At 42.1% G+C, this 19,521-nt stretch overlaps 1 protein-coding gene across 1 annotated transcript in view; it reads right to left on the bottom strand.

Annotated features, from left to right (window-relative positions):
* Window positions 1-19,521, bottom strand: part of OTOA (otoancorin) — an 87,521-nt gene that overhangs the window by 57,976 nt on the left and 10,024 nt on the right. Inside the window, exons 3-9 of the mRNA XM_023558998.2 lie at window positions 15,653-15,806; window positions 15,302-15,330; window positions 15,178-15,208; window positions 15,033-15,060; window positions 13,301-13,388; window positions 9,732-9,863; window positions 5,551-5,786 (exon numbers count right to left, since the gene is read on the bottom strand). Coding sequence (XP_023414766.1) covers window positions 5,551-5,786; window positions 9,732-9,863; window positions 13,301-13,388; window positions 15,033-15,060; window positions 15,178-15,208; window positions 15,302-15,330; window positions 15,653-15,806 — 698 coding nt within the window. The remainder of the gene's footprint in view (window positions 1-5,550; window positions 5,787-9,731; window positions 9,864-13,300; window positions 13,389-15,032; window positions 15,061-15,177; window positions 15,209-15,301; window positions 15,331-15,652; window positions 15,807-19,521) is intronic.

Below are 19,521 nucleotides of genomic sequence, written 5' to 3'. Positions count from 1 at the left end.
TGATCTCCTTGTTGCCGTGTCCAGAGGGCTCATTTGGTCCAAATATGACTTCATCTTCCAGCAGCATTTGGTCCTGATGACCCCCCAGCTCACCCTTCAAAACTCAATTGAGTCTCCTCATCCTAGAAGCTTTTCCTCACCCATACTCCATCCACCGGTAGAAACAATTCACCAAATAACCAATTCGCCAACCTTTTCTAAACTTAAACTTTATCCCTACCACCACTTACCCACCTCACTGGGGAACAGGCAAACTTTCTTCTCTAATTTTTTTTTCTTTTTTGGTAAGAGCGAAAGTAGGTGAACAACAACAACAAAAAAAAACACAAACCCATTGTCATAGAGTCGATTCTGACTCGTAATGATCCTACAGGACAGAGTACAACTGCCCCATAGGGATTCCAACGAGTGGCTGCTGGATTCGAGTTGTCAACCTTTTGGTTAGCAGCCATAGCGCTTATCCAATATGCCACCAGGCAATGATAGAGTCAGGATTTTGCAAATGGGCAAGATTTTCCTTAAACTTCATATTTTTAAATTTTTTGAAGAAATTTATCTGCCCCTTTTGGGGAAGTGGTTAAGAGTTCACCTGCTAACCAAAAGGTCAGCAGTTCAAATCTACCAGCTACTCCTTGGAAACCCTATGAGGTAGTTCTACTCTGTCCTAGAGGGTCGCTATGAGTCAGAATCAACTCAATGGCACAGGTTTGGTTTTTTGGTTATCATCCCCTAGTAGTCTGACTTAAGGCAAGTTTTTTCAGCATCCCAGGCCTCAGTTTCCTCATTTGGGAAGTGGGTAGGGGGTTAATGACATCATTCTCACAAGAAGAGGCATGGCAGGGTGGGGTGGAAAGAAGCCAAAACTGGGATTTGGGAGACCTGGGCTGAGTGAAGATTAATTCAAGTCCCATGGGGTCACCTCAGGGATGCGGTCCCCCTTTGGGCCTCAGTTTCTTCATCTGTGAAGGATATACATTAGGATGGCTTCATTGGAAGTAGGATATATTTCAGAAAAAAATTTTTTTTTTTTTTTTACTCAAGAGCTGGAAATCTGGAGTCAGACAATGTTACATCTGTATTTTTCTATTGTCTTTGTGTCTGCAAGACTCGGACCTATCCCCTGGTTCTTATTCAGGGTCTGAATAACACTGGTTGTTGTAGTGAACATCTGTGGGGTTTGCCTGCCCAGTATCCACCCCTCTTCTCTCACAACAACTCCTCAATTTTTCTTGGGTAAACCGCCCTACTCCCATTCTTGGTCCACGTTTGATTGTGACCCACATCTAAGCCATTCAGCATATTAGATACCCTTAGCAACAGTGATTGGCTCAAGGGTGGGCACAGGACCCAGTCTGAACCAATGAGAATCAGGTCTAGGGCTTTTTTTGGAACTGTTGGAAAGAGAGGCTCGTTGACTCCCTTAGCCTTGGCACTCTAAGGCGGTAAGCCTGGAACTGCCGGTGCCACCACATCTGCCTGCCAGGGAGTGAGGCCAACCCAGAGGAGGGCAGAGCTGAGAGATAAAGAGCCAAAGATGTTCCCGATGGCATAAATGGAGCCTCTGGATCCAGCTGTGCCTGATTTCAGCCTTACACCTAAACTATTTGATTACATGATTCAGCCGTTTCCGGTAGGAATGGGTTTGCTGTCACTTGCAACCAGATGCACCATGGTCAATAAACTGCTTCCCTCAATGATGTTCACTCCACTTCCACTCCCATAATCTGAGTGAATGGGGTGGGAGAAAAGTGCTGAAATTAAGAAGGTTTATGCAATGACCTACAGAGCAAAGGGGTTTCATGTGATATGTATCTTGATCGAAAAAAAAAAAAAGGACATCCTGGAGACAAAATAAGGTCAGATGTCTGTTTCTCCTGTGGTCCTTTGGCTATAAAGAGAGATGATAGAATCTTCCAAGTCACTGTCATCCTGTTGGTCTTTTCCTTCTCCTAAATCATTTTTAAGGCCCTAAAGAGCTACAGGGGCCCTGGTGGTGCAGTGGTTAAGAGCTATGGCTGCTAACCAGAAGGTCAGCAGTTCTAATCCACCAGCCACTCCGTGGAAATCCTATGGGGCAGCTCTACTCTGTCCTATAGGGTTGCTATGAGTCAGAATTGACTTGATGGCATTGGGTTAGGGTTAGATTAAAGAGATACAATTAGTAAAAGGAGGGAGCTGTTTAGAGCCCTTCGATTCCTAGATGTTGTTGTTGTTAGGTGCCATTGAGTTGGTTCAGACTCATAGCAACCCTATGCACAACAGGATGAAACACCACCCAGTCCTGCGCCATCCTTACAATCATTGCTATGCTTGAGTCCATTGTCGCAGGCACTGTGTCAATCCACCTTGCTGAGAGTCTTCCTCTTTTCCACTGACCCTGTACCTTGCCAAGCATGATATCCTTCTCCAGGGACTGATCCCTCCTGACAACATGTCCAAAGTATGTAAGATGCTGTCTCGCCATCCTTGCTTCTAAGGAGCATTCTGGTTGGACTCCTTCCAAGACAGGTTTGTTCATTCTTTTGGCAGTCCATGGTATATTCAATATTCTTCGCCAACACCACAATTCAAAGACATCAGTTCTTCAGTCTTCCTTACTCATTGTCCAGCTTTCACATGCATATGATGCAATTGAAAATGTCATGGCTTGTGTCAGGCACACCTTAGTCTTCAGGGTGACATCTTTGCTCTTCAACACTTTAAAGAGGCCCTTTGCAGCAGATTTGCCCAATGCAATGCGTCTTTTGATTTCTTGACTGCTGCTTCCATGGCTGTTGATTGTGGATCCAAGTAAAATGAAATCCTGGACAACTTCAATCTTTTCTCCATTTATCATGGTGTTGCTCATTGGTCCAATTGTGAGGATTTTTGTTCTTTATGTTGAGGCGCAATCCATGCTGAAGGCTGTGGTCTTTGATCTTCATTAGTAAGTGCTTCAAGTCCTCTTCACTTTCAGCAAGCAAGGTTGTACCATCTGCATAACGCAGGTTGTTAATGAGTCTTCCTCCAATCCTGATGCCCCATTTTTCTTCATATAGTCCAGCTTCTCGTATTTTTTGCTCAGCATACAGGTTGAATAGGTATGGTGAAAGAATACAACCCTGACACACATCTTTCATGACTTTAAACTAATCAGTATCCCCTTGTTCTGTCCGAACAACTGCCTCTTGATCTATGTAAAGATTCCTCATGAGCACAACTAAGTGTTCTGGAATTCCCATTCTTCGCAATGTTATCCATAACGTGTTATGATCCACACACTCGAATGCCTTTGCATAGTCAATAAAACACAGGTAAACATCTTTCTGGTATTCTCTGCTTTCAACCAGGATCCATCTGACATCAGCAACAATATTCCTGGTTCCACGTCCTCTTCTGAAACCGGCCTGAATTTCTGGCAGTTCCCTGTCAATATACCACTGCAGCTGTTTTTGAATGACCTTCAGCAAAATTTTGCTTGCGTGTGATATTAATGACATTGTTCTATAATTTCCACATTCAATAGGCTCACGTTTCTTGGGAATAGGCATAAATGTGGATCTCTTCCAGTCAGTTGGCCAGGAAGCTGTCTTCCATATTTCTTGCCATAGACGAGCGAGCACCTCCAGCGCTGCATCTGTTTGTTGAAACATCTCAATTGATATTCCATCAATTCCTGGAGCCTTGTTTTTCATCAATGCCTTCAGAGCAGCTTGGACTTCTTCCTTCAGTACCATCAGTTCCTGATCATATGCCACCTCTTGAAATGGTTGAACATCGACTAACTCTTTTTGGTATAATGACTCTGTGTATTCCTTCCATCTTCTTTTGATGCTTCCTCCTTCATTTGATATTTTCCCCATGGAATCCTTCACTATTGCAACTCGAGGCTTGAATTTTTTTTCTTCAGTTCTTTCAGCTTGAGAAACACTGAGCGTGTTCTTCCCTTTTGGTTTTCCATCTCCAGCTCTTTGCACATGTCATTATAATACTTTACTTTGTCTTCTCAGGCCGCCCTTTGAAATCTTCTGTTCAGTTCTTTCACTTCATCAATTCTTCCTTTTGCTTTAGCTGCTCAACATTCGAGAGCAAGTTTCAGAGTCTCCTCTGACATCCATCCTAGATACAGTCATCTAATTAGGTGATCCCCAAAGTGTAATTTTACATAAAGCTAAGTGCTAACAAACATTAATTAGCCTACCATCCCAAAAGGAAAAAATTACTCCTTTTTTCAGTGCTCTGTCAACCCTTCTGCTTTCCTTCAAGCAGGAAGTCTCAGTTTAGTGATAGTAGGCCTTTACTAGACCAGAACCAGTTACCATCTGGTGCATTCCAACTCATGGTGACCCCATCGTGTCAGAGTAGAACTGCGCTCCATAGGGCTTTCAGTGGCTGATTTTTCAGAAGTAAATCAATAGGTCTTTCTCCCTAGTCACCTCTGGGTGGACTCAAACTGCCAACCTTTTGGTTTGTAACCGAGAACACTAACCATCTGCACCACCCAGGGACTCCAGTAGATTTTTAACACATGCTAATCTCCTCCCAGTTGTGGTATTGGGGAAGAATATTGAATCTACTGTGGACTGCCAGGAGAACAAACACATCAGTCTTAGAAGAAATACAACCAGAATGCTCCTTAGAAGCTAGAATGGTGAGACTCTGGTTCGCTTACTTTGGGCAGGTCATTAGGAAAGAGCAATCACTTAAAAAGGACATCATGGTTGGTAAAGTGGAGAATCTGTGGAGTTGAAGGAACCCCTCAGTGAGATGGATTGACACAGTGGTGAAAACAATGGACTCAAACATAGCTACGACCATGAAGATGGTGCAGGACCAGACAACATTTTGTTCTGTTATACATAAAGTCACTATGAGTCGCAGTCTAATCAACATCAGCTAACAACAACAAGTCTCCTTCTTTAAGTAAGGAAATAGGTCCTAGGCTCAGAGCCTCAAGCAGGCAACATATCTAGCTAGGATTTAGTGACATGTTTGTTTTCATTGTATTTACTTTTATGGTTACAAATGACATTGGCTTCCCATTTACAGTAATGATACCAAGTTTACTTTTTAAATAAATATTTTAAGTAAAAAGAATGAGTCAATATAAAGAAAAGCAGCAATAGTACAGGTGGTGTATGTTGATGTTGTTGTGTGCTGTCAAGTAGATTCTGACTCATAGTAACCCTATTAGGACAGAATAGAACAGCCCCATTGGGTTTCCTGGGGTGTAATCTTTATGGAAGCAGATCACCAGGTCTTTTCTTCCACGAAGCCACTGGTGGGTTCAAATGGCCTTTCAGTCAGCGGTTGAAGCCTTAACCATTGCACTACCAGGGTTCAGATATGGCTAAAATTGTGAAAATGGTACAAGAAGGATTGAAATTTGGGAGGAATTGTTTTAATCAGACCATATCTGAATACAAATTTTAAGCTTCTGCTCCAGCCTTCACATCTGAACCTGTCCCCCTCTGCCTTCTCCCCTCTGCCATATATTTCCTCCTTGAGTTCTCATAACAGCTGCTGAGGGGTAGGCAGTGAAGTTAAGAGGGGCTGAAAGGAAGTACTCACAGGTTCTTAAAAGCGTCTTCACGAAGGTCCCGGGGAAGCCTCTGTGTGATGTCTGGCTGGAGAAAGCTGCCTGAGGAACCCCTCAGCACCCTGCCCAGGATCTTCACACACTCTAAGGCATTCAGCACCTGGAAACATCTCTCCAGTGTGACAAGAAACAGGCTGCGGTTCACACCAGGGCTCTGCAAGGCTTGTTCCCGAATCTCTCCCAAGTCAATGACAATGTCCTCCAGCTCCTGAAGGAATGAAAGACACCAGGGTTGTCTTGAGAGCTGCCTCTCAATTTGGAAGCCCTTGAACGAGACCACACTTTGCAGCAGTGGAGAAATCTAGAACCACTAGCCAACATCACACTCCTATGTCAAACCTTCTAGAACTCTCCGCAGCCTACAAAGTCAAACCCTTCACCTGTTCCACTCACACTAGGTGACTTCTCACCGTCCAGACACTCTACAACTATTACCCTTCAGGCCTTGTTGTAGCTGGAATGCGCTTCCCATCTCCTTCTAGAGAAATCCAAGACCAGAAAACCCCAGACCATTGAGTCAATTCCAACTCATAGCAACGCCACGTGTGTCAGAGTAGAACTGCATTCCATAGGGTTTTCCATGACTGTGATCTTTCAGAAGCAGATCATCAAGGCTTTCTTCCAAGGCACTTCTGGGTGGCTTCAAACCACCAACCTTTCAGTTAGTAGTTGAATGCTTAGCCATTTCTGTCACCCAGGGACTCCTTAGAGAAATCTAGCTCATCCTTTACGGCCAAGTTCAATCATCGGCTCCTCAGTGAAATCTTCTCTCATCCCCTCCAACCTCGGTCAAAACAAATCTCCCTCTACTATGTGCTCCTGGAGCATTTGGAATGAAGTTCTACGATGCATTAAGATGTGTATGGGCCTGCCTTGTCTGCAAACCAGTGGTTCTCACTCCTGGCTACCTGTCAGTATCACCTGGGGACCCAAAGAACTAAAGGGCCACATGAACCAGAGACTCCACCTGCCTGAGACCAGAAGAACTAGATGGTGCCTGGCTACCACCAACAACCACTCTGACAAGGATCACAACAGAGAGTCCCAGAAAAAGTGGGAGAAAGATGTAGAACAAAATTCAAATTCAAGAAAAAAGACCAGACTTAGTGGTCTGACAGAGACTGGAGGAACCCCCTGAAACTATGGCCCCTGGACATTCTGCTAACCCAGAACTGAAACCATTCCCAAAGCCCACTTTTCAGACAAAAATTAGACAGGTCTACAAAACAAAAAAATAACACACTTGAGAAACGTGCTCCTTAGTTGAATCAAATATATGAGACCAAATGGGTAACTACTGTCCAAAAGCAAGATGAGAAGGCAGGAAGGGACACAAACTGGACGAATGAACACAGGGAACCTGGGATGGAAATGGGGAGCATGCTGTCATATTGTGGGCATTGTAACTAATGTCACAAGACAGTATGTGTATAAGTTTTTGAGTGAGAAATTAACCTGAGCTGTAAACTTTCACCTAAAGCACACACAAAAAAAAAGAACCACCTGGGGAGCTTTTTAAAAATACTGATTCCCAGCACCACACCCCTAGATTCTGATTTAATTAGTCTGGGGTGGAACCTAAACAGCCGGTTGATTCTAATGTGTAGCCAGAATTAAGCAAAAAAGTTCTCGAGGCCCAAGCCATGTGCCTATGGAGTACGTGGTACCTAGAAGTTACTGAAAAAAGAGCTTGTTAGCATGAGTAAGTGAGTGGTTCATTTAGACCACAGAACCCAGGAATGCTGACAAGGTTAAGTTCCAATCTGACCAATCCCTCTGACCTTTACCCAACACACCCTCGAAAAATGACAGCTACTACTTTACTGAGCATTGACTACACACAAGGCACCATGCCAAGCATGGAGCAAGCATGCACCATCTCATTTAATTCTCACAACTGTTAAACCTATAGGTTAAACCCAATAGTCTTAGGATCAGACATTCCTAGGTTCAAATCCCAGGCCCTCCACTTATTATCTCTGTGTGCTTGCATACATTATTTATCCTTTTTAAGTCTCAGGTTTCTCCTCTGTAAAATGGAGATACAACTAGTGCCTACCTCTTAGATATATGTAAGAATTCATTAAGATAATAAACGTAAAATGCCCAGTACCTAGTAAATACTCAGCAAATATTACATGCTATATATTTCAATATCACAGATGTGGTGATTAATGTTATGTGTCAACTTAGTTAGGCTATGGTTTTCAGTAGTTTGGCAGACACTATGTAATCATCTTTCATTTTGTGATCTAATGTGAGCAGCCGATTTGTTGGAAAAGGAGTTTCCTTGAGGGTGTGGCCTTCATCCAGTATATAAGTGAATGTTCTGGCAAAGCTCACTCTCTCTGCAATCTTCTCATCTGACCTCTGGTTTTGTGATCCGATGTAATTATCCTCTGCGTTGTAAATTCTAACCTCCATGATGTTAATGAGGCAGGATTAGAGGGAGTTATGTTAATGAAGCAGGATACAATCTATAAGATTAAGTTGTATCTTCAATTTCTTGAGATATAAAAGAGATTAAACAAACAAGCAGAGATCAGGGGACCTCTTACCACCAAGAGGCAGGAGCAGAGTACATCCTTTGGACCCAGGGTCCCTGCACTGAGAACATTCTAGACCCAGGGGAAGACTAATGCCAAGACACATGGAGATCTCCAGGGAACACTGGGCCCACAGGTGTTGAAAGGAGACAACGACCTTCCCCAGAGCCAACATAGAAAGACTTCCCCTAGAGCTGGCACCCTGAATTCAAACTTCCAGCCTCCTAAACTGTGAGAGAGTAAGCTTCTGTTTCTTAAAGCCACCCACTTGTATTCCTGTTACAGCAGCACTAAGTAACTAAGACACTAGAACATGGCTGTGCCCATTTGTTTATCTATCATCTATGACTGCTTTAGAGCTACAATGCCAGCTCTAAGCAAGTGAGTGCAGCAGAGACAGTGTGGCCCATAAAGCTTCAAATATTTATTATCTAGTCCTTTACAAGAAGCCCTGGTGGCATAGTGGTTAAGCACTCAGCTGCTAAACAAAAGGTCAGCAGTTCGAACCCACCAGCTGCTCTGCAAGAGAAAGATGTGGCGATCCACTTCAGTAAATATTGCCCATTGCCGCCTAGAAGATTTTGACTCATAATGACCCTGTAGCACAGAGTAGAACTGCCCCATAGGGTTTCCAAAGAGCAGGTGGTGGATTCAAATTGCCGACCTTTTGATTAGGAGCTGAGCTCTTAACCACTGTGCCACCAGGGCTCCTCAGTAAAGATTACAGCCTTGGAAACCCTGTGGAGCAGTTCTACTCTGTCCTAGAATATCACTATGAGTTGGAATCAACTTGACAGTGACGGGTTTAGTCCTTCACAGAAAAAGTTTGCTGATCACTCCCTTGAATAATACCTGACATGTAATAAGCCCTCAATACACATTAATTGACCTCTTTCTCACAGCCCACCATGCCCATTTTTGCCACATCTTTGCACTGCCTTCACTATTATTTACATCACATTTTCCTTTACGAACTGTTTTTTAACTTAAATTTACTTCAAAGGAAAATAACTCATCCCTACCAAACTCGCAGGTTTGAGGTGTTCATTATATTTAAATAATTGACATTAAAATAAACACATAATTATCAAAATGTTCATATGTTTCAACCCCTTTTGGAAAACACCGCTCCACATTACACTGTCTCCGACAAAAAAAACACCGAACTTCACCCTTCCAGGTCCTGAGAACCTTTTGGATCCACAGGCTTTTTTATGTCGCTAATTTCATTTTGTAAAACTGATCTCCTTCTGTTTTTTATCTCCTCTCCAGACTGTAAGCCCCTTAAGGGCAGACAGTCTTTCATCTCTGAACCCAGTGCCCACTGGTGCAAACTTATTGTTCATGGATGTTTATGAACCAAATTACTGGAAGGTCCTCAGTTCCCCCTCACTTCTTAATACCCATAAGAACATGAACCATAAGGCTCTTCATTTGAGCTTTGAAGTAGGTGAGAACCAAGGACCTGAAGCTTCCAAGGGGGTTGAGGGGGGAGAAAAAAGGAGGGAGAGATATAGAAGGGCCAAGTCTGAGTCAAACTTATTCAATTCAACAAACAACCACAAGCCCTGGACTACCCTACTCCCAAGGTGCCAAGAACATCTCACCAAGCGGTCCTTCTTGTCTTCTAAGAGGCATTTCATGGCGGTACGGAACTGCTGGGCATCTGTTTCCCTCAGGTCCTCCAGTAGCTTCTGGGGCTGGTACAAACGCTGCTCCAGGTGATTTTCCATGGCTGCCTGGATGTGCAGTCAGGACAGTTGGTCAGAACAGGCTGGGAGCTCATGGTCAGCACCATGGCCAGCGGCCCAGCCATTGCACCTACTTCACAGCAGAGACTACAAACAGGCACCCTGCAGATAAATTCCTTCTGGCTAGCTCCAAAATGGAAACCCTGGTGGAGTAGTGGTTGAGAGCTTTGGCTGCTAACCAAGATCTTGACAGTTCGAATCCACCAGGCACTCCTTGGAAACTCTACGGGGCAGTTCTACTCTGCCCTGTGGGGTCACTATGAGTCAAAATCAACCTGACGGCAACAGGTAGGGCACGGGTAGCTCCAAAATGTTTCATTAGCTGCCAATATTTAAAAGTCAGAGGATTCCACACAAGAATCCGGATGTCCAACTTCTGTTGGAAAATGCAAAGATATGATAGCAACTCTGGGCATGCATCCCCACCTGATGATAATCAGAAGGGCCAAGGGGCAGTTGATCCCTGGAATCACTCCCCAGCTCCCAGCCAGCCTGATTTCCTCATTACTCCGCCTATCTGATCTCTGTAGATGATTGAGTTTTTAGACCAGAGCAGCTGGCATCTTCCCAGAAAGCTCAGTACACCAAATGGGTGCTGGATAAAACTCTTCCCATGCTCCACGCTACCAGCACAGGAGCAAAATTCAGGCAGAATGGACAAACACACCTCTCTGGTATCTAGGGAATTCTTTTCTAAATCTCCCTTAAATGAGGTGCTCTAGGAAGGTAGAATAGTGTGGTGTCAGGGGCAAGACGTGGGCTCTGGAACCAGACTTTTTTTTTTTTTTAATAGTGATTCTTTTTTTCGTTTTTTTATTGTACTTTAGATGAAGGTTCACAGAACAAACTAGTTTCTCATTAAACATTTAGTACACAAATTGTTTTATGACACTGGTTAACAACCCCACGACAAGTCAACACTCTCCCTTCTCAATCTAGGGTTCCATATTACCAGCTTTCCTGTTCCCTCCTCCCTTCTAGTCCTTGCCCCTGGGCTGGTATGCCCCTTTAGTCTGTTTTGTTTTATGGGCCTGTCCAATCTTTAGCTGAAGGGTGAACCTCAGGAATGACTTCATTACTGAGCTGAAAGGCTGTCCGGGGGCCATATTTCTCCAGTCTCTGCCAGGTCAACAAGTCTTGGAACCAGATTTCTTGTTAGCTGCCATCAGGTTGGCCCCAACTCATGAAAGCCCCATGCACAATGGTATCAGGCCATAGTGATACATAGGGTTTTCACTGGGTGATTTTTTTTAGAAGTACATCACCAAGCCTTTCTTCCAGAATCAGAGTACCATGTGTAAATCTCTGCCTTGCCACTTACTGACTGTGTCGTTGAGCAAGTTACTTAACTAGGGTTGCTGGATAAAACATAGGATGCCCAGTTAAATTTGAATTTCAGATAAACAACAAATAATTTTTTAGTATAAGCACGTCCAAAACATTACATGGGACATACTTACACTAAAAAAAGCAAATCTATCCCTTGTTTATGTACAATTCAAATTTAACTGAGTGTCCTATATTTTTACTCACTAAATCTGCAACACCACCTCTGGGCCTATTTTCCTCATCTGAAAGAGACAATAATAGGACTTTCCATGTAGGGTTGTTAGGAGGATTAAATGAGTGTGTAGAGTGTTTACAATAGTGCCTGACCCACAGTAAGTGCTCGATAAGCATCAGCCATTATTCTCTATCATAAAGGGGTTGAATAATTATTTACTTAACGTCTCCCCACTAGAATGAATCTAGTTCGTGCAGGTGGTAAGCATGGCTGCCTTGTCCTCCACTGAGTCACCAGTGTCTAGAACTGTTCCTAGCACAAAAAACATTGCCAACTCACAGTGACCCTATGTGGTGGAGTAGAACTGCCCCATAGGGTTTCCAAGGAGCAGCTGGTGGATTCGAACTGCCCACCTTTTGGTTAGCAGCTGAGCTCTTAACCATGGTGCCACCAGGGCTCCAAAAGTAGATACTAAATAAACAGATATTGAATGAAAAAATGTGTGTGTGTGTAGTCCCCGAGGTGGTATAAATGGCTAAGTGCTTGGCTTCTAACAAAAATGTTGGCAGTTCAAGACCACCCAGAGGCACCTCGGAGGAAAGGCCTGGTAATCCATTTGCAAAGGGCCACAAGCAGTTCTACTCTGACACATATGGACTTGCCAGGAGTTTATATATACATATATACATATATACATACATAAAGTGAGGTAGTGTATCTCAGATCAAAGTATGCATATCTCATCAAAAACGCCATGGCTAAAGAGGAAAGGCAAGGAATTGCCTTTCTTCCGGTTGCCACAGACGGATGTACAGGAGAAAGAACACAGATGCCATAAAGCCATCAATCAAAAGACCAAACCCATCGCTGTCGAGTGGATTCCAACTCATAGTGACCCTATAAGACAGAGTAGAACTGCCCCATACAGTTTTCCAAGGAGCACCTGGTGGATTCAAACTGCCAACCTTCCCGTTAGCAGCCGTCGCTTTTAACCACTATGCCACCAGGGTTTCCACATGAGGTCTTCAGTCACCTCCAACTAGTGGTGTCCTGGTAAATGGCTAACAAGCAGTGCTCTGACTGTAGTTCTGACGTGAATGTTGATTGATATTTCTGTTTACATTAAAGAGTGAGAAGAAACTGAAATAACGACGTATGTCAGAACTTCACTAGTTTCTCAACGATGGGAGTGACTTCTTGGCTCAATCAGATAATAGCCCTTTTTTTTATCGTGGTGAAAATATACACACCAACATTGGTCAACAGAACTTCCACATCTGCAACTCAGTGACATTGACTAATAGTGTGCCACTCAGCTAACAGTCTGTGAATGCTGAAAGAACAGCTCCTCGGTTTTCCATGCTATTCACAATGTAATGGCTGCAGGCATAGCATGCTTTTAAGTTTAGTCTGCATCATTAACACTTTCTTAAATCTAGACCACCAAAAAAGCAATAAATTAAGCCCTGATCTGTTATTAAGTGCCGTCGAGTCAGTTCCGACTCATCGAGACCCTATGTACAGCGGAATGAAACACTGCCCGGTTCTGATCTGTCGAAAAAAAAAAAAAAAGCCTGTTGCCATCGAGTCGATTCTGACTCATAGCGACCCTACAGGACAGACTAGAACTGCCCCATAGGGTTTCCAAGGAGCAGCTGGTGGATTTGAACTGCTGACCTTTTGGTTAGCAGCTGAGTTCTTACCACTATGCATCTGTAGCATTTACCAATTCTCATGGTGTAAATATTCCCACCATGACTGATTTCAAGTTAGCGAAATGATGTCACTGAAAGCAGAGGTGAGCCTCTGTGATTCTGAAAGTGAAGTATATTTCTGCCCACTTCTCCAACTTACCTGGCCCCTGAGTTTGCAATCCCCGAGCACTGATTGGGGAACATACCTACACGGCTCAAGTACTCACCTGCAGGCTGGCGAGGGTGAAGGCGACATTCCTCGAATTCAGATAGGCCAGGACTCTGCGGGGCAGGTCTGCTGTCCACACATGGGATCTTCCACCGAAGACAAACGGGTGAAGGTTGTGACTACAGGTTACCCTACAAGCAGTGCTGTGCTAGCTGAGTGCCCAGGGAACTCCAGAGAGGATAAAAGGAATGGGCCAGGGATACCAGGAGCTTTGTGCTTCAAAGCAGTTTATTTGTTATGCTGGCCACACCATGGGAAGTTCTAATCTTAGGACTCCGCCTGGATCCCATTCTCTCAAAGACAGTGATCAATTTCCGAGCTGTCTGCAATATTCTAATTCTCCAAACAACCCACTTAAATCCAAACATATTGATTTGGAAAGATGTCTGTACTATATTAAGTTTAAAAATCAGGCGCCATGTATATACCACGAGAGACTGGTATAGGCACCATTAGAAGTGTGGCCTCAAAACCTGGATTTGAATCCTGGCTCTACCACTTAGTTGTGTGACCTTAGGCATATTTGCTTAAATTCTCTGTGCTTCAGTTTCCTTTCTATGTAATATGGATAATAATTGTGAAAATTAAATTAGTTCACACACATGTAACGTGATTAGAATGCTGTCTGACGCAGTAAATAAATGCCCGCTAATTGCCTTTTAGAAAACTTGGTGGCGTGGTGGTTAAGAACCATGGCTGCTAACGAAACAGTCAGCAGTTCAAATCCACCAGGAGCTCCCTGGAAACCCTATGGGGCAGTTCTACTCTGTCCTATAGGGTTGCTATGAGTCAGAATCAACTTGATGGCAACAGGTTTAATTGTCTTTTGGGGCCCTGGTGGTACAGTAGTCAAGAGCTTGGCTGCTAACCAAAAGGTTGGCAGTTTGAATCCAACAACCACTAATTGGAAATCCTATGAGGTAGTTCTACTGTGTCCTGTAAGATTGCTGTAGGGTTGCTATGAGTCAGAATCAACTCGACAGCACGAGGTTTGGGTTTTTTGTTTCCTTTTCTTTTATAATCCCATTTTTGTTGTATATAAGTAAAGGAAAAAATAAAATCTTTAGCTGAAAGGATATACCCAAAACTACCAATTGGGGCTATTTTGGGGAGAAGAGTATTTATGGCAATCTTTTATTTTAACATAATGGGGTACCCCTGTCATGGCCCCCATTTCTTCATGGAGCTCTTCATATTAGAATTACTTGTCAACATCTGTCTTCCCACAGCAGTCTCTATCTCCCTGCCCATGTCCCCAGGGCCTAACACAGTCAGTGTGCAGCAGGCAGCGTACAGGATGACAGTGAAGGAAGTGGGCCCTGCAGCCAGGCTGCTCAGCGCACACGCCACATCCACCACTTCTTAGCTCTGTGAACTTGAGCAAATGATTCACTTCCCTGTGCCTCACTTTCATTAATCTATGCAATGGGATAACAGCAGGACCTACCTCAAGGGGTACTTGTGAGGATTAAATGAGTTTATATGGGTAAAGCACTTAGAACAAACACACCTGTCATAGTAAGACCTTGATCAATGTTAGTTCTTCTGCTAGTACAGAGGAAGAATAAATATGCCTGGAACAAATGTGTCTACTTGAAAACACTTGGGCATCGATTGACATTTTTGTAATGAGCATGCATCACTTTGTACACCTAAGAAACTTCCATTAATAATTTTTATTAAAAATCTATCCCATCTCCTCTCCTCCCCTCCCCTCTAGAATGGGTTACCTTTGAAACTGTATGAGATCCAGTAATGCTACAATGGGAATAAAATGAAAAGACAACTTAAAAAGGAATCATTCCAGAGAGATCACAGCCACATTCTGTTTGAAATTCTTGGAAGAAGCAAGTGGGGACAGAGTGGGTTCATTACCATTCAGGTAGCTTCCCTCTATTATTTCTTCCTAAAAGGCAAAGCGATAACGTCAACTATAACAGCCAAAAGTTGGCATGCTCCAGTAGAAGGGATTTTGATTAAAAGAAAATGGAATACTTACTGCCATTTTTTGCAACAATGGATGCAAATCTGTAAGAAAGCCATTGAATGTGTAACTAGAATTGAATTATGTGACCTTGAAAAATACAAATATGAGTTAGTAAAAGAGCCCAAAAGAGTCACTCATGATGGAAATTTTTAGTGAATTTTAACCATACCTGTGTCCACATATACCCAGTGTGAGAAAACCTTGGTTTCAAAAACTCTTTTAGAATAATCCTGAAAATCCTTCATACACACACACACACCAAAGCACTCTAAAACGTCATGCACATAAATTGAGCTATACCAAACACACTTCATTTTCTAACGTGCAGAAAACACGTAGGGTGATCTCTCCCTTAGGACTTACCCTGCCTGGAATTTGGAACTCTCCAATTCGCCACTGCATGGCTCAGAAAAAGGAACAGGAAAAGGGAGTACATCCTAGGGTCCTGGGATATTCTCCTGTGGTTAATACAAGCAGAGAAGTGATTCAGGTTTGTATTTAAAAAAAAAAAAAAAAACTATTTAAGAACATTCGGAAGACTAATAGACCCAGCATTCCTTAAGGATTTTTTGTTTGTTTTTGTTCTTGTTCTTTAGATATTTTTACCTTGTTCCAGCTAAACCCCTATACTAGTCTAATACACAATCATGTCTTTCCTAGGTGACTACAATGGCCTGTGTACATCCCCCTCCGCACCCTATTCTTCTCAGTCTAGCAAAAAGAAGTGGTTAAAAGCATAGACTCTGTTGTATTTGACAAGGGACTTGTATCAGAATGTGAAAAGAAGTCTTAGAATTCAACAAGAAGAAGACAAATAAGCCAATGGAAAAAAGATTCAAACTGAAACTTCACAAAAAAATGTCATGATGGAGGAATTGGCCATGGATAAACTCTCCTGCCTTATTAGAAAACCTACAAAAGGATATTAAACAAAGGTCTGGGACATTGGACAATAGGTAGCACAAGACTGAGAGCCTTGAGAGACGGGAAACAAGTAAACTGAGCCCTACAATTGCTCCAGCTTACCACTGCCTGGAGTTTCCAGGCCACAGCACAATGAAGGGAATCCAACCAGAGCCTGGAATCTTGCTGAGTTGAAGAGACAGAGTTGGGAGTCAAGGTAGCTAGAACCCATAGAGAAGAACATTTGGAGAGGACGGAACTGCACAGGGAAGGAGTTCTGGGGACTGGCAGAAGGGTACCTTTAAGTCTTTGGCTGAATGGCCCATGTATGTATGAAATCACCTGAGGCTGGAGAAAGAACCGCCAGTAGACAGAACAATTCCTTGAGGTCACACAGTGCTGAAAATTATTCCTATCAGGGATAGTCCTCAGAAGAGTATTGCCTCAATAACAAATTAGCCCTGGACTACAGTCTGCTCTGGATCCTCCCTAACAAAGCCTAAAAACAAGCCTTGAAGGGATCAAACTGATTCCAAGTAACTTAATTATATCCCAGAACAAACCCCAACAATATTTAAGAGAATATCATATAATCCAGCAACCAGCAATGTAAAATCCAAAATGTCCAGCATCCAATCAAAAATTATCAGGAAAATATGACTTATTACCAGGAGAAAAAACAAATCAGCAGAAACAGACCCAGAAATGACACAGATGGTTGACTTAGCAGGCAAGGATGGCTATTATAAACATACTCTACATTCAAGAAGGTAGAGAAAAGCATGAGTATGTTAATGAAAAATGTGGAAAATACAAAAAAGAACCAAAAGGAACTTCTAAAGATGAAAAATACAATATCCGAAATTAAAAAATATGCTATATATGATTAACAGCAGATTCGACATTGTATAAAGGAAGATCAGTGAACTTGAAGTCATAGCAATAGAAAATGTTCAAAATAAAAACACAGGAGAAAAAGACAAAAAAGTGAAGAGAGCTTGGGTACAATATCAAGCTATGTAACATAAGCATAACTGGAGTCCCACGAAAGGAAAGAGTGGCAGAAAAAAAATTATTTGAAGAAATAATGGCCAAATTTTTTTTAAGTTTAATAAAATTATCAACCCACAGATTCAAGAAGCTCAGCAAACCCCAAGCAAAAGAAACATTAATAAAACCAGGGCAAGGCCCATCATAGTCAAATTGCTGAAAACCAATGAAAAAAAGTCTAACAAAGGACATGTATCTAGAATATATAAAGAACTCTCAAAAATGAACCATAATAAAACCCCAAACAATCCAATCAGAAAATGGGCAAAAGACATCAACAGACATTTCATCAAATGGGTATACAGATGGAAAATAATCACATGAAAAGATATTCAACATCATTTGTTGTTGTTCTTGTTAGCTGGCATCAAGTCAACCTCTGACTCATAGAGACCCCACACAAAACAAAATGAAACACTGCCCAGCCCTGTGTCACCCCGTTATGGATTGAGTATTGGGCCATTGTGATCCATAAAGTTTTTGTTGGTCATTAGGAAAATTAAAAATTACAATATCATTATAGACCTATCAGAATGGCAAGGATAAAAAAAATAGCAATAAAACCAAGTATTGGAGAGAATCCGAGAAACCGAATCACTCACACATTGCTAGTAGGAATATAAATGGTACAGTCACTCTGTAAAAGTAATTGAGTGGTTTCTCATAAAACAAAACATGTGTTTGTAATTGCACTCTTGAGTGTTTATCCCAGAGAAATAAAAACATAAACAGCTATCCACAAATGTTATAGTAGTTTTATTCATAACAGCCAAAAACTGAAAACAATCTAAATGTCCTTCGGTGGGTGAACGGTTAAACTGTGGTACAGCATAACATACATGGAATGTTACTCAGTAATAAAAAGGAAGAAACTATTGATACATGAAACAGCTTGGATGGACCTCAAGAGAATTATGCTGAGTGAAAAAAAGCCAATCGCAAAAGGTTACCTAATGTATGATTTCACTTATATAACATTCTGGAAATAATGAAATTATAGAGATGGGAATGGAGTAGTGGTCTCCAGGGACAAAGGGAGGAATGACTATTAAGGGGTTCTATATCTTGATTGAGGTAGTGATTACACAAATCTAGAGATACGACAAAAAAAAATTTTTTTTAACTATATATACATACACACACAAAGAAGTGCAGATAAAGCTGGTGAAATCTTAATAAACTCTGTGAGTTGTACCAATGTCAATGTCCTGGTGTTGATACTGTACTAAGTTATGCAAGATGTAACCACTGGGGGAAAGTGGATGAAGAGTATATAGGAACACTCTGTACATTTTTTGGCAACTTCCTGTGAATTAAAATTACTTCAAAATACAAAGGTTTTTTTTTTTAAACACCCAAAGAAGAAAGACACATTATGTGCGTAGTAAAAGAAATAAATTATTGACATACGCAACAACATGGATGAACCTTAAAAACTTTATGCCAAGCAAGAGAAGCCAGTAACAAAAGAAGTACATATTGCATGATTCTATTTGTATGAAACTCTTATTCTGGAAAATACTCTACAGTAATGGAAAACAAATAAGAAGTTGCCTGGACTCTACTGGGGTGGGTTGGGGGCAGTTTAGTACAAAGGGGCACAAGGGAACTTGTTAGAATGACAGAAACTTCTGTATCTTAAATGTGTTGGTGGTTATACAAATCTCACCAAACTGCATTCTTAAAATGAGTGCATTTTATTGTGTGTAAATTATATCTCACAAAAGTTTATTTTGAAAAGAAAAGGTAAAAGCATGGACTGGTGCAAACAATTAAGTGCTCAGCTACTAACCAAAAAGTTGGTGGTTTGAATCCACCTAGAGGGATCCCAGAAGAAAAACCTGATGATCTACTTCCGAAAGATCACAGCCACTGAAAACCCTATGTGGCACAGTTCTACTCCGACACAAACGGTGTCACCGTGAGTCTGATTTAACTCAATGGCAAGTGGTTTGGTTTATGGAGTCAGACTACCTGGTTTGAATTCCATCTCTCTGCTACTTATACTAGCTATGTGACATTGGGCAAGTTACTTAGTCTCTCTGTGCTTCAATTAATAATCATACCTGCATCATAGAATAGGAGGATAAAATAAGTTAATATTAGTAAAAATAAAGCAGGGCAGGAAAAAGAGAGTCACAGAAGGGAGTGGGTACTGTTGCAGACAGGGTAGTCAGGGAAGACCTGGCACGATGACATTTAAGTAGAGACCTGAGGAAGTGAAGGAATGAATCATGGGAATATCTGGGGAAAGAATGTTCCAGAAAGAGGAGAGTAGT

Source organism: Loxodonta africana, chromosome 12, assembly GCF_030014295.1.
Source record: "Loxodonta africana isolate mLoxAfr1 chromosome 12, mLoxAfr1.hap2, whole genome shotgun sequence".
In the NCBI taxonomy this organism is placed as follows: Eukaryota; Metazoa; Chordata; class Mammalia; order Proboscidea; family Elephantidae; genus Loxodonta; species Loxodonta africana.
This window is presented reverse-complemented; position numbering and strand designations above follow the sequence as displayed.